The 15,614-nt window shown below is 38.5% G+C and overlaps 1 protein-coding gene across 13 annotated transcripts in view; it reads left to right on the top strand.

The window, feature by feature from the left end:
* The window catches only part of DCUN1D4 (defective in cullin neddylation 1 domain containing 4), an 89,265-nt gene that overhangs the window by 61,278 nt on the left and 12,373 nt on the right, over positions 1–15,614 (top strand). For all 13 annotated transcript variants that reach the window (XM_009207119.4, XM_017958824.3, XM_017958828.3 and 10 more), the window contains 2 exons: positions 2,484–2,575; positions 10,056–10,164. In XM_009207119.4, the coding sequence (XP_009205383.2) occupies positions 2,484–2,575; positions 10,056–10,164 (201 nt within the window). The remainder of the gene's footprint in view (positions 1–2,483; positions 2,576–10,055; positions 10,165–15,614) is intronic.

The raw sequence follows: 15,614 nt of genomic DNA on the forward strand, positions 1-15,614 counted from the left end.
GATATGATCTCCTGGTGTTGCCTGTTTGCTTAAAGCAATATTGGGGTGGGGTTGCACGTTTCCAGGTGTTGTGTCTCAGTTCCCTGGCTAGGAAAAGGGATTCCGCTACACTGCGCTTCCAGGTGGCCGATGCCTGCAGCCTCCTTCAGCTCTGGCTGGTGGGGCTGCAGCAGCTGGCCAGCTCGATCGTCCGGCACTCCCCAGTGAGATGAACCCGACCTCGTTGAAAATGCAAAGAGAAATGCGGTCTTCTGTGTGCGGCTGCAGCGCTGGGAGTTGGAGACTGGAGCTGTTCCTATTCGGCCATCTTGCTCCGCCCCCACCATTTTTTTTTTTAACTTAACAAGTGTTTATGTAGAATTTTTAAATCTTTTTGGTAGAGAGTAGAATAGAGATGGTTTGAGAATACCTAGTTTGCATTCGAAAATATGAGCTGGTTAGTTGTCCTAGGTAAATTGATATGCAAGAGTCAGAATTCCTAGACACCTGAGGGATGAGGAGAAAATCCACTAATGTGTGAATAATTTGAAGAACTGTAACCCCATCGTTTTGGGAAATTCTTAGTAGCCCCTCGGTCTCTTAAGTCACCACTTTCTAACCTATTTAACAATCATGTTTTAGCCTTGTAAGCAATCATTACTAATCAGTCCTAGTGATTTACCTAGTAATCTAAATTTTTTAATCTAAAACAACCTAATGACTTTCAAAAATTCATATGTACTGATTTATTTGATGAAAGATCCTAAAAATTTCGTAGGTTCTCACTGATACTAATTTCCGGTGAGGAAAACCATAAAGCATCAAGAGAAAGCTTCTCCTTACTACTCTAGATGTAAATTAGACAAAGCTAGAGATTTTTTAGCCTACAACCTAGCTTATTGGCAGACAATTTAAGAAGAGCTTCTGAATCTCCTAACTACTCTTGTTCTAGAGTTTTTAATGGACATGTTGGCTCTCGGAGGCTCAGAAGTCATTAAAAATGATTTCTTGCCTCATGTTTCATGTTTTTATATCATCCTAGTTCCTTTTACCACAGCCATCAGCTGACCCAGTTGGGCACAGGGATGGTGTTTTAATGGTTTTGAATGATTCTTTCAGTAGCTGAAATGAAGCCTTAGGTTTAAAAGTAAAGAGATCGAATTAACTGCCAATGTTGGGTATCCTAGTCCTTGGAGAAACATATATCTCTACCCATTGCCTTTTTCTGTTTCAATACAGAGAGAGAGCCTGTTAACAGTGTGTACCTGATTCCCATTGTAAGACTTGGATGTTCCTTATATATGAATGACCGTCCAGAGATAACCAGTTCTACAGAGTGGCTGGCAGAATGGTCCTAAGAAGGCCCTGTCCCTCCTCTTTACCTTTTTAGGACTGACATTCTTTTTTAGTTACTTCTCACCTCTTCTAGCTCTTTGAGGTAGATGAGAAGGAAGGCTTCCTCCTCTTGTCCCAGTCACACATGGCCTCAGCCCTGTCCCTATGTAGCATTCCAGATAGCTTAAAACTGGGTGCACCTTTGAAATGTCATTTTGTCTTTACACCTTCAGGTATTTATTAAAACTCACCATCAGTTCTCTGTGCTATCTTTTCTCTAAAATAGCTAAGTGAAACAGTAGCAAGCAGTGGCATAAACCAGAGTTGTCACCGTTTCTGAAACCTGCATGGTTTCAGAAGCGTCACAAAAGCACAGGTGGCACCTGGGGGCCTGACCCTCCTTTACAAGTGATGGGACCATGCCACAGACCCTGGGCCCATTCCAGGCATAGTGCTGTCTTAAGTGGAATGTGGAACTACTTTAAAATAATTTCCAACCAGTGTATATAGTGAATTCACAAACATTAAAGTATATGTGCTACAACTCCACTGCGTGTCTCCTGCTGTCCACCTTGTTATGTTTTAATCCACTGTTCTACACCTTGCTATTTCACTTAATACATCTTGGAGATTATTCCATATTTGTCCAGCTAGTTCTACTTCGTTCATCTTAGTGGTGTCATAGTATTCCTTTATATGGAATGTATTCAGCAAAGAAGTATTTAACCAGTCCCTTATTAATGGACATTTGGTTGTTTTCAGTCTTTAACTGCTACAAATTGTACTGCAGTAAATACTGTTGACTATTCATCTTTGTGTCTGTTTACAGGTAGACCTATAAGATAACTTTCCATAGGTGGAATTGTCAATAACTGGTTTTACATTTGATACTGCCCTCTGGAGAGAGTGATCACCCTACACCTCCACTATTGTACATCAGGAGAATACATGCTTCTCCAAACTCTTATCAGCAGACGATATTGTCAAATTTTTTGGATATTTGCCAAACTAGAACTCATTTTTGAAGTTAACTCTGCTCATATTTCAGTGACTGAACTACTGTAAACAGACGCATTTGGCAAAACGTTAATGTATTAATGACAGATCTGTTTGTTTATTCTTTTTTAATTTGTCTAATATATTTTTTTAATTGTGTATTTTTTTAACAGGTAGTTATGCTTGTCCTAGCTTGGAAATTGGATGCACAAAACATGGGCTATTTTACTCTGCAGGAGTGGTTGAAAGGAATGACTTCTCTCCAGTAAGTCCTAGGCTGCACTCGTGGGGTCCCTGCCCTTCCCAGGTGGTTGCCTCTTCCTGGGACTTCAGGTTTCAGGTGATTGAGTGAGTGGAAGGAAGTCAGGTGGTCTGGCCAAGCTTCCTCAGTGGCCAAGGATGTAAAGACTAAGACCCATTTTGAGGACTATTCTGGGCGAATTTATAAACTGTCTATACAGGTATGTGGAGAGACAGAGTGTGTTGGTATTCTTGTAGAGCAGCTCTCTCCGAGAGAAATAGACCAACATTTTCTCATATGACAAAGCCACCTATGTAATTTAAGATTTTTTGATAGCCGCATGTAAAAGTAGAAACAGGTAAAATCAGTTTTAATCTATTTTATTAACCCCAAACAATCCAGCATATTTTCATTCCAACATATAATCAGTGTTTTTAAGAAGTCAATGAGATATTTTTATGTTATTTTTTCTCATGGTTAGTCTTCAAAATCTGGGGTGTATTTTATGGTCCATCTCCATTTGTATTAGCCACATTTCAAGTACTCAGTAGTCACATGTGCCCAGTGGCTATTGAGTTGGACGGTGCAGTTTTAGAGATTAAAAGGCAAAGACTTACTGGCATCTGGTTTATAGTTAGTGAGAAAAAGTTGAGTAACATATAACTTGTAAGTTAAAATATTTGATATCTCTTTATATATTCTGATTTTAGCTTTGGGTAAAAGTAAAACTTCATTACTCCAGTGATTTAAAAAATTAATAAAGATTTGGTTTGTGTAACCTGACCCAGGATAAGAAAAATCAGTGGTTTTATGTATTTGCCTTGTGCATACAGTATGTGCGTGTGTGCATGCGCCTGCGTGTTGTGTGTTTGCTCAGTTTCATTCAAGAAAACAAATTGTCATTCTATATTAGGCCTTGAAAGATGCAGTTAAAGTGGATGACTAAATGTTTCAAATAGCATTGAAGATGAAGTGCTAATTCTTAACATAGTAATTTTAATCTAAAGTAGTTGGGATGACTTATCTTTTTCTTTTCACTTTAAGAATAATAGATCTTGATTTTTACTGGATTAGAATTGGAGTCAAAATGGTTTTATTTAAATAATTTTGGAATTTGTCCACTTTTAATGTCACTGTTCATTTGTTATTGTTAAGAGTGCTTTCACATTGTGCTTTAGTAGTTTATGAAGACTTTTCACTGTTCACACATTTGAATGCCTCATAGCTACTTTGTGAAGAAGACAGATCAGATTTTATCCTGAACATTTTACAAATGAGGAAACTGAGGCAAAGAGGTGATCGGTGATGTCTGAATGTGGCAGAGATGGGAAGAACACTTAAGACTTCTCATTCTTAAATCATATTCTTCCTTCTAACAATATTATCTGATGACAAACGAGTTTTAGGTAAAAGCCAAACCACCCTTTTCACCCTTTTACAAATATACTTTCCTATCAGAGTGTGTTCTAGAATTTTAGAGTTAAATTCTCTGAAATGTTTTAAAACTTGTTTGTCCTTTTGGGGGAACAGCTCCTGATGATTTTAATCCTATTCACTCTCTTTCATTATTTTTCTCACTTTTCTTCATTGCTTCCTTTTTCTTTTCTTTTCTTTTCTTTTCTTTTTTTTTTTTTTTTTTTGAGACGGAATGTCCCTCTGTCACCCAGGCTGGAGTGCAGTGGCGTGCTCTTGGTTCACAGCAACCTCCGCCTCCTGGGTTCAAGTGATTCTTGTGCCCCAGCCTCCCGAGTAGCTGGGATTACAAGAGGGCACCACCACACCTGGCTGATTTTTGTATTTTTAGTAGAGATGGGGTTTCGCCATGTTGGCTAGGCTCGAATTCCTGACCTCAAGTGATCTGCCCACCTCAGCCTCCCAAAGTGTTGGGATTACAGGCGTAAGTCACCGTGCCTGGCCATCATTGCTGAGTAGAGCAGCCGATGGCTCCATTTTAAAGTGTCCTTGTGATGATGAATGCATGGGCATATCAGGATTTTATTTCCAGCCTTCAGACGAGGCACCATCAACATTTTCAGGCCCATTTTTATTTGTCTTAAGAAGGTGTGATACCCAGTTTGCATAGTACTAAGTTCTTTACAAAAGAATGTCCCTCTGCAAAAGAATATTACCTGATGCCAGACCTTGCCCATGTGTTTTGAGGGCCATGTCTCCTGGGAAGTGAGAAGCAATTTCCTGGAAGAGGTCTGTGTCCGCGTTCTGAGTGCAGGGTACTCCTTCAGGCTGTTTGTTGGGAACCTTGCTTGCCACTTTGTATGATGCAGGTGGTGGCAGGTGGGTTCTCAGGGTGATTGCCACTTGATCCTTGCAATTCGGAGTTTAGTGACAAGCCTGATCCACTATAAAGACATGGAGGAACTGCTTGCTTTTTGTGATGTGAAACTCTGAGGTTGGTGTCCTCATCAATGAGGTGGAGATAATTATTCAGAATAACTTTTAAGTTTCTTTGTAGTTCAAAAATAGTCCAACTTCAAGTTTGAAGAACCTCTGCCTACCCTCCCACCCCTACTTTCCAGCCTTTCTAGATTAGTCATTTGTTCAGCAAATGTTTGAATGGCAGTGATATGCCAAGTGTAGTATTCCAGACCCTAGGGAAACAAAAACCATGAGTAAGATAAAGTCCATTAAGAGGAGGGGCTTATAAACAATATTAAGGCAAAAGATCTAAAAGTAACACGGTCACTTATCTTTATGCCAGTAAAGTAACTAAATAAGCATTGTATTTGTGAGGTATGTGCACCTAGTACTCAAGAAAACCCAGAGAGTAATCGTTTACATGCTCTAAAGGCAGAAAGTAATCTATCTTTTAAACTACTTTGTCTTCTGTTTTGGATTTCTTTTCTATTTTTGCTCATTTTGATTGTATTAAATGAAATATTTTGATCTCAAACTGGAATTAACAAGTATAGAACAAAATCTTTATTTTTATATATTCATGTCTTAGGCCATTTAGGCAGCTATAACAGAATGCTTTAGACTGGGTGGCTTATAAACAACAGAATTTTATTTCTCTGGAGGCCCAGAAGCTCAAGACCAAGACGCCATAGATTTGGTGTCTGGTGAGAGCCTGCTTTTTGGTTCAGAGATGGTGCTTTCTAACTGGGTCCTCCCATGTTGGAAGGGGCAAACAAGCTCCCTTGGGTCTCTTAACTAATCTCATTCATGAAGTTTCTGCCCCCAGAACCTAATAATCTCACAAAGGCACCACTTTTTGATACCATCGTCTTGGGGGTGAGGATTTCAACCTACAAATTTAGGGAGGATGCAAACGTTCAGACCATTCATTATATTTAGTTAAAATGCTGCAAAAAAGATTTTAAAAAAAAGTTACCGTATGGTGGGAGTGTGGTAGAAACAGAAAGCCCATGGGCTGTGAAACCAGAGTTTTCAATCGTTTCTGTCATTTCCTGGGTGTCTCTGGTAGCATCATTAAACTAGGGTGTTGAAGTACAGCTTACGGCTTATGCCTGGGCTCTCAAAAATTAATCTCCTTGATGCTCTCCAGAGGAATTGTGTGCTTGGCTTCCCTAGGACCTGTGAACCTGGAACAGGAGGTGAATGGTGTGAGAGTTTGGTCTTAGGCTGGCAGCTGGTAGGGAACATCTATCCTTGCACTCCCGAGATCATTCCTCTGCCAGAGAAGACACAGCTCCTGTTTTGGTCTGATGAATTAAGCTAATTGTGGTGCTTAAACTTAAAAAAAAAAAAAAAGTGAGAATTGTAACTACAATAAACTGATGATGGCCTGGAAAAATACCTTTGGGATGACTAAGTGAAGGGGCAGAGGCCTTTTCCTGGGTAATAGGGGAAAGCTACCTCTGATTTTATAAACTTTGAAGATTACTGTGTTGATTTCTGTCCTTACAAATCTGTTACAGCAGCAAACTCAAAAAGAAAACATTGTGTGCATTTTTTGTGTTGGGAAATGGTGTTCCTTAGAAGCGTGGCACTGTCACTGTGACTTCTACAAGTTTTTTTATACATGGTACATAGAAACATGTTGGAAGATTTGAGTTAAAGATGTGGCTGCTTTCTAAAGTCACGTTGGTGGCTTACATGTCCCAAGCCAGGCTCTGTTAGAACCGAGTCTGAAGATGTGCATATTTACTGGCCACTAGATGGCAGCCTGTGGTTCTGGACAGAGTGACTCAGTGGCCTGTTTCACTATTGGGGGCCAGTCCAGGGGCTTTGTGTGTTCAAGACCCCCTTTAAAGCAGATTAAACTCTGTATTGGCAATATTAGCTCCAACCCCAGGTTTTTAATGGGTACATGAGTTAGTAATATTACTTGTGTATTTTATGTGAAAAGCACAAGAACTGTTCATTTCCTGCATTTCAGACAGGATCTCTGAGCATCTTTCAAACATAGGGACATCTTTTTGCCAAGGTGTTGGACTTGCTCCCAGGCATGCTGCAGAACTTCACATTTCTTCTCATAGTAGCTCTGCCTGGAGATTTATAGCTAACTTTATTTTCTTTTAACTATGGGGTAGTTATCTAAATTAGTGCTTCCTGCTCTTGAATCTGTTAAAACAAACAACTGCTCTTCTTCTTCTTCTTCTTCTTCTTCTTCTTCTTCTTCTTCTTCTTCTTCTTCTTCTTCTTAGACAGGACTAAACTAAACTGCCAGCCAAATCTGTGGCTTTGGTCCTTGACCCTCTTTCCAGTGAAGAACAGGGACCTGGACTTTATGGTTTTGGGTTACCCAGTTTCCCTCCTCTGTGACCCTCCACCATTATTATTAATATTATATTATTATATGCACACCATTAAAAACACTAACCCTATAGTAGAAGCACCCAGTGTAAATTCAGCCCTGCCTTCCAGACTTAACTCCTGTTTACTGCTTTCTTGTGTATCTTTCTAGTCCCTGTGACCCCCTCATTGGGATTCTGGCGCTAGATCTCTAACTGGCTCTCCGTATCTCTTTTCCTTCCCCCCAGTCCTTCTCCATGGAGATCAAGAGTGAGCTTGTCAAGATGCAGCCCTGATCATGGTCTTTCTCATAGCGGCAGGTGTCCTCCTTTGTTCCTAGGATGTAATTTTAAAAACCCTCATTCTGGACTACAAAAGCCCTTTATGAGCCCGACCCCGTGTTCCTCTCAGCATCATCTTACACCTCTTTCCATCTTCCTCTATACCCTCCAGCCACAGTGGCTGTCTTTTAGTCTGTTGGACTTACACCATACTCCTATCTGCTTCTAGGCCTCTGCATATGCTGTTCCTAATAGACAGAGAGCTTTTCCCACCTCTCCAAAATATCTAGTTCCTGCTTATCTCTCAACTCTTAGCTTATGTGTCATTCTCTTGAAGAAGTGTTTTCCGACTCTAAAATAACCCAATTTTAATCTTTTTTACTTTTCACATTAGGAAGAAATAAAGGACTTTCTAAATTGTTCTGTTTCATAGAAATTAAACATTTAGCCTAATTGCAGGTTCTTAGTTTATCATCTCAACAAAGAGATCATAAGGATTTATTTGTAGTTAGGTACAAAGAAGCAGCAGATTTTAAAAACAGGTTTGTTTTTAAAAATAGATTAGTGTGCTCTATTATGAACCATTTTAGTTTATACAGTATATAAAACATACTGATAATACTTGGTATATGTATTATCTGTACTTAGTAGGTTAAAGATCTATAATAGAGAAACACAATACATATTCAGCATTGAAAATCTTTAATATTGCTGGTGAAAATGGTGGCTCTTGATTCTCATTTTTAAGGGCTAGATATTGCAAACAGAAAATTAGTTTGTAAAAAGAGCCAGTAAGTCTGCTTGCTTATGAAAAGTAAACACTGTATCACTTACTGGTAAAAACAGATTATCACCACCAAGGCTCCCTGGAGAAATGGCTGATTTCAAGTCTGGAATAGGGTAAGAACAGGGTGAGCTGGAACATCTTGTTCCAGAAAGTAAGGTAATGCTCAGAGACTTGGCGGGGACATGTCAGAAGGAAACTAGAACCAGCTTTAGGGGGCTACTGCCCAAATGGGGAAAGTTTGTACAGTCAAAAAGAATAATGACAGTAACAGATTATAACACACTGAATTAAACGCAAAAAATCCTAAGTCCAGAAAATAAGAAGGTCATGTGTGGAGCTCTTCTTTATAGAAGAATTATAGCCAATAAATGTAAAAGGAATGATAGGATTAGAAAATCACCATCTTGGATCTTCAGATGTTACTGATTCAGGCAGGTATCACCAATGGATGCTATAAGCGTTGTGTGTTGTCCCGAGTATGTCCTCCTTGTGAGGTCTTTAAAGATCATTCCAGCATGGCCACAGAACTTCCACTGGGAGAGGCATAGGAGATTAAAGGATTTATTTTATTCTCAGGTTATAGAGAGGGAAGCATGGCATGCCACACAGGGAGCTATATGGGAGAAGCTCCCAGGGAGTGGGCTCTGCTAAGCAGGTGGGGAACCTAGAGAGAGGGAGGACCCATGGGCAAGTTCCTTCCCTGGATGTCAGATTGGTGGGTGTGGATGTCACTCAGTCATAGTCAGGGGAGGGCAAGAAGGGGACCCTGTGGCAGGGGGCAGACTTATCACTAGTGGACCTGGTCTCCTGGATAGGATGTTCATTGCTTATTTGTGGGGATATTGAGACAGGAGGAAAATAGGAAGTTTAAGTAGTATACAATACACATTGAGTGAAAGGTTGTTAGGACTGGACATTTATAGTCTCAAGGGATCATCCTGTAGATACTTACTATTTCAAAGAGGAAGAATTGCTTTTCAATGGAAAATGGTAGACACCACCGTAACAACAGGAATCCAGTAATGGGACAGGGATAGACAGACATGATGAATAATGTTATTGGATCTAATATAATCATAGGGAAATTATGATTTCCCTATGATCATATGTAGTGTTGGAAGTGTTGGATCTAATATAATCATAGGGAAATTATTTGACAGATGGACATTCTGCAAAAGCAAGTGGTCTGGTCTCCAAAAATGACATTGTCAAGAAAGAAAAAGGCAGGGCACTCTTCTAGAGACTAAGGAAATATGACAGCTAAAAGCAGTGCATGGTCCTTGATTGGTTCCTGGTTGAAAACAGCTATAAAAGAAATTGGGGAATAACTGGGAAATTTGCATGTGGATTGTATATCAGCTAAGAAAGTTAACATTGATACAGTAGTAAGACTGATGATGGTTTTGAAGTGTTTAGGGATGAAGTTTCATTGTGTTTGCAACTTTTAAATGGTATAGAAAATGTATACGTATATGAGAGAGAGTGCATAAATAGAAAAAAAGTTAATTGCTGGATCAAGGGGATAGTATATGAGTGGTTATTTACTATTCTTTCAACTTTTCTGTACATTTAAAAATTTTTTAAGTGTAGAGAAAATAGATTATGGATGGGTTTCAACTTCAGGGTTTGTTCTTTATTTGGTATTGGGTTTATATTACTGCCTCAATTAAAAAAATTAATAAATGAACTCAGTTCATAATTTGCTTTTATTTTGTTTTTCTAGATGTGATACAACAGAAAAACTCAGAAATACTTTGGATTACTTAAGATCATTCTTAAACGATTCTACAAACTTTAAACTTATTTACAGATATGCGTTTGACTTTGCACGGGTGAGTTCTTTGGAGCCTATCGAGATGTTTCCCTCTTTTCCCTCCGCTTTTAAAATTTCCTTTTGAGGTTCGTTTTTACATGCCACAGCAAAAAATCTTGAATAAGTTACTCCCAGGATGCTAGTTAGCATTTCTTTCTACATGTATGCTTTTGAAAACGAAGTTTGATTCTGGGCAAACATTTTGTAAGTCAGCAAAAAGCTCTAGTGGCAGACGTTTACTGGCTCTTGCAATTGGTTTAGAAGTAACATGGGCATACAACACACACTGTCTTAAATGTCTCTTAGATAAGCTTGGAAAAGCTTTCCTTCTCACAGAACAACAAACCTTCTCCTGTTGACTTTACTAGAATAAGCTAATCATATCTAATTCAGATTCACCCTGGGTGTTATTATTGTATTTAGAAATCATGTGAATTTTAGACCTGAGCTACTTTCAGTGAACATTACTCAAATGTATTTTTCTAATCATCGTTTTGAAAAGCAATTACCCTGTTTCTCACGTAGTGAGTCAAGTCGAAGTATGTGAAAGTGGTTCCCTTGGAGTGAAATAAAAGTCTTACTTTTCAGCCTAGTCACCACACATAGTGAATTTTGAAGCACCAGCTGGCATCATACTCAATTCAAACAAAATCTGTATCCCATACAATTATAGTTTATTCTGAAATGATGTTTTCTGTTAAGTCTGTTTGTTTAGTGGATTCAGGTGACTAGGCTTTCTTGTTTGATTGCATTTTTTTTAATGATTTTTTTTTTTCTAAGGCAGAGAACTCAGTAACAAATGATTCTTTTTTCCTTGCCACCATATTGATTTTTTTCACTTTTTACTCTCTTTGGCTCTGCCAGTTCAGCACCAAAGGAGATAGTGAATTTTGATACATCTTGCAATAACGTTCTCTGTGGTGCCTTCATTCATGTGTTTTCCCATTATTACAACCTTCTAGTAAAATCACACCATGCATAGCAATGTATTGATGTTAAAAATGATGAGGTAAAATTCAGATACAGTGTATGATAAAATGGCATTTACATAATAGTATATAAAAGTTACATGCCAGGCCAGACACAGTGGCTCATACCTGTAACCCCAGCACTTTAGGAAGCTGAGGCAGGAAGATCACTTAAAGCCAGAAGTTTGGGACCAGACTGGGTAACATACTGAGACCCTGTCTCTATAAAAAATAAATTTAAAAATTAGCCAGATATGATGCTTGTAGTTCTAGCTACTCAGGAGGCTGAGGTGAGAGGATTGCTTAAGAACAGGAGTTCGAGGTTAAAAAAAGAAAAGGGAAGTTATTTGTCATATGCTTTTTTTGCTAAATGCTTTTAAAATAGTTAACTGATTTCTAGGATTAAATAGTTTATTTCATGAGGTTTTTTTTTTTTCCTCCCGAAGTCAGCTGTTTCTTATAGTATGGGCAGAAATTCATTTGGAAACATCATACCTTCTCTACTCAAATCACCTCTATTTTCTAACTTCCTTGATTGGGGGGTCACAGTTCTCCCAGATATTCAATGTGCTTTAGATCCAGGTTCTGCTTTACTCCTCCCTGGCTTCCGTCCCATTCTGGGGCAGTCACCCTGGCCCATCTCATGAGTGCTCCTTTGGCCACCTTTTTCTTGGTGCCTCCACTGCAGCCTTACCGGTGGAGGCCGTGCTTCTCCTTACCAACACTCTTCTGGTAGCCTCATGTCCACATTCTTTCACTTCTTACCCAGCGCTCACATCACTAGGGTGTCATTCCTCTTCCTTCAGCCCCTGGGTCACTCAGCCACCTTCCTGCTCCCCACAGCCTCTAGTACCTCCCCACTGTCTTTATATCGACCCAACACTTCCCTGTGTGTATGACACAGTTGTTCCCACGGCAGCTCTGAGGGACAGCCAGGGGTGGTTTCAGTCCACAGAGTAAGAAAGTGCGCTTCAGCAAAGGGGAGAAATGGCCACGTTGTTCATAGTAGATCCATGACTCAAACCGAGGCCTTCTGTCTCCAGGTCTAGTGTGTGGGTTACTCCAGACCCTCACAACTAAGTCCCAAGCTTCCCCATGCAATGCCTGCATTGTGATGAAATTGCATTAACGGTTGCTCACTGGCCCTGCTTCCTGGCATCTCTGCATTCTGCCTTTGGTCATGCTGGGCCCTTGCCTAGCACCCCATTTGCACTAGCATAGTTGTATCCATCCAGGCCCTGGGTCTGAGCCACGTGCTTCTGCTTCCACACAGCCTGCCCGTCAGCCTGTCAGGGATCATCCTGTCAGGGTGGTGCTGGTTTCAGTTACATACTCCTGGTGTCTCCTCTGCTTGACTTTGAAGTTTGAGTACAGAACTTAATTTTTCCTGGTAGATTGAGGGACTCTGTACTTTCTTTCTTTGTACGTCCTTTGTTTTAAAGGAGAGTCTCAATTAATATTGGTGGATTAAGCCCTTTCACATAACAATAAATAAAAACAACCATATTTAATCATTGCCTAATTACCAGATAGATTCAGTTTAGCTAAAATATGCTCTAAGATAAATTTTTTAATGGATCCTGTTCTTTTTTGCTTTGTTTTGTTGAGCTGTATTTTCACTAATTTTGAGATGTTGTATTTTCATTTTCATTCAGTTAAAAATATTTTCTAGTTCCCCTTGTTAATTCTTTTTTGGCCCATTGATTATTTAGAAGTATGTTATTTTCCAGGTATTTAGGATTTTCCAGATATTCTTTGTATTATTGATATTCAGTTTAATTCTGTTGTGGTCAGAGAACATACCCTGTATAATTTTAATCTCTTTGATTTATGGTCCAGAATATGGTCTGCTGCAGTGAATGTTTTATGTGTACTTTAGAAGAATGAAATGGTCTACTGTTGTCAGTGGAGTGTTCTATAAATGTCAATTAGGTCAAGTTGGTTGATAGTGTTGTTCAGGTCTTCTGTATTCTTCCTGATTTCTGTCTACTTGTTCTATCAACTACTGAGAGAGGAATGTTGAACTCTCCACCTGTATTTCTTCTGTCACCACTATCACTTTTTTGCTGCATGTTTTGAAGCGCTGATATTAGGTTTAGACATACTTAGTATTGTTATATCCTCTTGATGAATTGAGACTTTTTACCATTATGAAACGTCTCTCTTTATCTCTAGTAATATTCCTTATACTGAAGTCTACTTTGTCCAATACAAATGTGTTCACTCCAACTTTCTTTTGATTAAAGTCTGCATGCTATATCTTTTTTAAATCTTTTACTTTTAACCTGTTTGTTTCTTTACGTTTAAAGTGGGTTTCTTATAGATAGCATATGGTTGGGTCTGACAATATGTGTTTTAACTGGGATGCTGAAACTGTTACATTTAATGTAATTATTGGTATGGTCAAAATTTATATCTCTTATCTTGCTATTTTTTCTCTATGTATCCCACCTATTTTTTGTTCATTTTTTCCTCTTTTCATGCCTTCTTTTTAGATTAATTTTTTAAATCATTCCATTTTATTTTTACTATTGCCTTAATAACTTTTTTGTCCTAGTAGTTGCTCTGGGCGTTCAAGTATACATCTTTAAATTTCACAGCCTACCTTCATATAATATGCCACTTCATGTATAATGCAAGAATCTTTTACAACAGTATACTTTCATTTTGCCCTCTCATACCTCATGCTGTTTTTGTCATATATTTTATTTAGGCTGTAAATCTCACAATATGCTGCTATAACTTTTGCTTTAAATTGGCAAAAATGTCTTTTATTGTTACTCAGATATACCAAATATATCATTTCTATGCTCTTCATTTCTTTTGTGTAGATCCAGATTTCTATCTGGTATCATTTTCCTTCTGCCTAAAAAACTTTCTTTAACATTTCTCATAGGATAGATCTGCTGGTGATGAATTCTGTAAGCTTTTATTTTGCCTTCAACTTAGAAAGAGACTTCTCTGGGTAAAAAATTCTAGATTGACACTTTATTCTTTCAGTACTACAGTAATGTCTCTGCATTATCTTTCATCATGTGTAATTATAAATCTGGTGTCATTCTTATCTTTATTCCTCTAAACATGTCTTTTGTTTTCTGACTTTTTATTCTCTTTCCATTGCTTTTTAGCAAGTTTATTATAATACTCCCTGGAATAATTTTCTTTATGTTTATTTTGGTTAGGGATTGTTGAGCTTTTTGGATCTGTGGATTTATAGTTTTTATTAAGTTGGGAACTTTTTCTGCTGTTATTTCTCCAAATATTTTTTCTGTTCTCTCTCTGCTCTTCTGGGACTACAGTTATAACTATGTTTGGTTGCTTGAATGTGTCCCACAAGCTACTGATGCTGTGTTCCTTTTTATTTTTTCAGTTTTTTCCCTGTCTCATTTTTAATAATTTTTATTACTATGTCTTCCAGTATTAATCTTTTCTTTTGCAGTGTTAATCTCACCCAATATATTTTTCATTTCAGATACTATATTTTTCATCTTCAAAAGTTCCATTTGGGTCTTGTTTATGTCTCCAGTTTATCTCCCCATCATGATAATATTTTCTTCTGCTTCCTTGAACTTCTAGAACTTGTTATAGTAGGTATTTTTATAACCTTATGTTCTAGTTCCATCATCTGTCATTTCTGTGTGTCTTTCTGTTGGTTTATTTTTCTCTTGGTTATGTGAGTCACTTGCCCAGCTTCTTTGCATTGCTTGTATTTTTTTTTTTTTTTAATTGGAGCTGGGTATTGTGAATTTTATGTATTTGGTTGCTGTGGGTTTTGTTGTATTCCTTTAGATAGTGTTGAGTTTGTTTTTTAAGTGCATAAATTACTTGGAATCAGCTTGACCCTTTGGAAGGGCTGGTCCAAAGCAGTCTTGATAGGGATGATTTGGCCCCACTACTAAGGCAATATTTTTTTTGAGGATTCTACCCAATGCCTTGTGTACTATGAGATCTTTCCATGCTGACTGGTGGGACTACAAACTGTCCCCAGTCCTGAAAAAACCCTGGGGACTTCGGCTCACTCATTTGCAATGTTTCTTTTCAGACTCAGGTTGTTTCCTCTCACAGGTTTATATGGCCAAAGACTCAAGGAGACCACTCTGGAGACCTTCACATCTCTTTGTGTAGTTCCCACCTCACTAGTATTTGGCTGCATAAATTATAGTTATCTTTGCCACCTCGAACTCCAAGCTGTGTCTTGTCCAACTCAGCAAGATTGCTGGGCTCAGTTTTGGGTTCCCCCTCCCTTGCTATGGCCTAGAAACTACCTCCACAGAGTAAGCTGGTATCAACCTAGGGCTTACCTTATTTATTTTCTTTTTCTTGGGGATCTCAGTCTTGTGTTGCCTGTTTTTCATCGTCTAAAGCCATCATTTCATCTTTTTGTCCAGTTTGCTGGTTGTTTTTAAGTGGAAAGGGAAATCTTGCCTGTTAGCCTATCTTGGTTGGAAGAAGAACTCAAACCTCATTTCTTTCCCCCTCAAATCTTTTTTTTTCCTATTAG

The sequence above is a fragment of the Papio anubis genome, chromosome 3, assembly GCF_008728515.1.
Source record: "Papio anubis isolate 15944 chromosome 3, Panubis1.0, whole genome shotgun sequence".
NCBI classification, from domain to species: domain Eukaryota; kingdom Metazoa; phylum Chordata; class Mammalia; order Primates; family Cercopithecidae; genus Papio; species Papio anubis.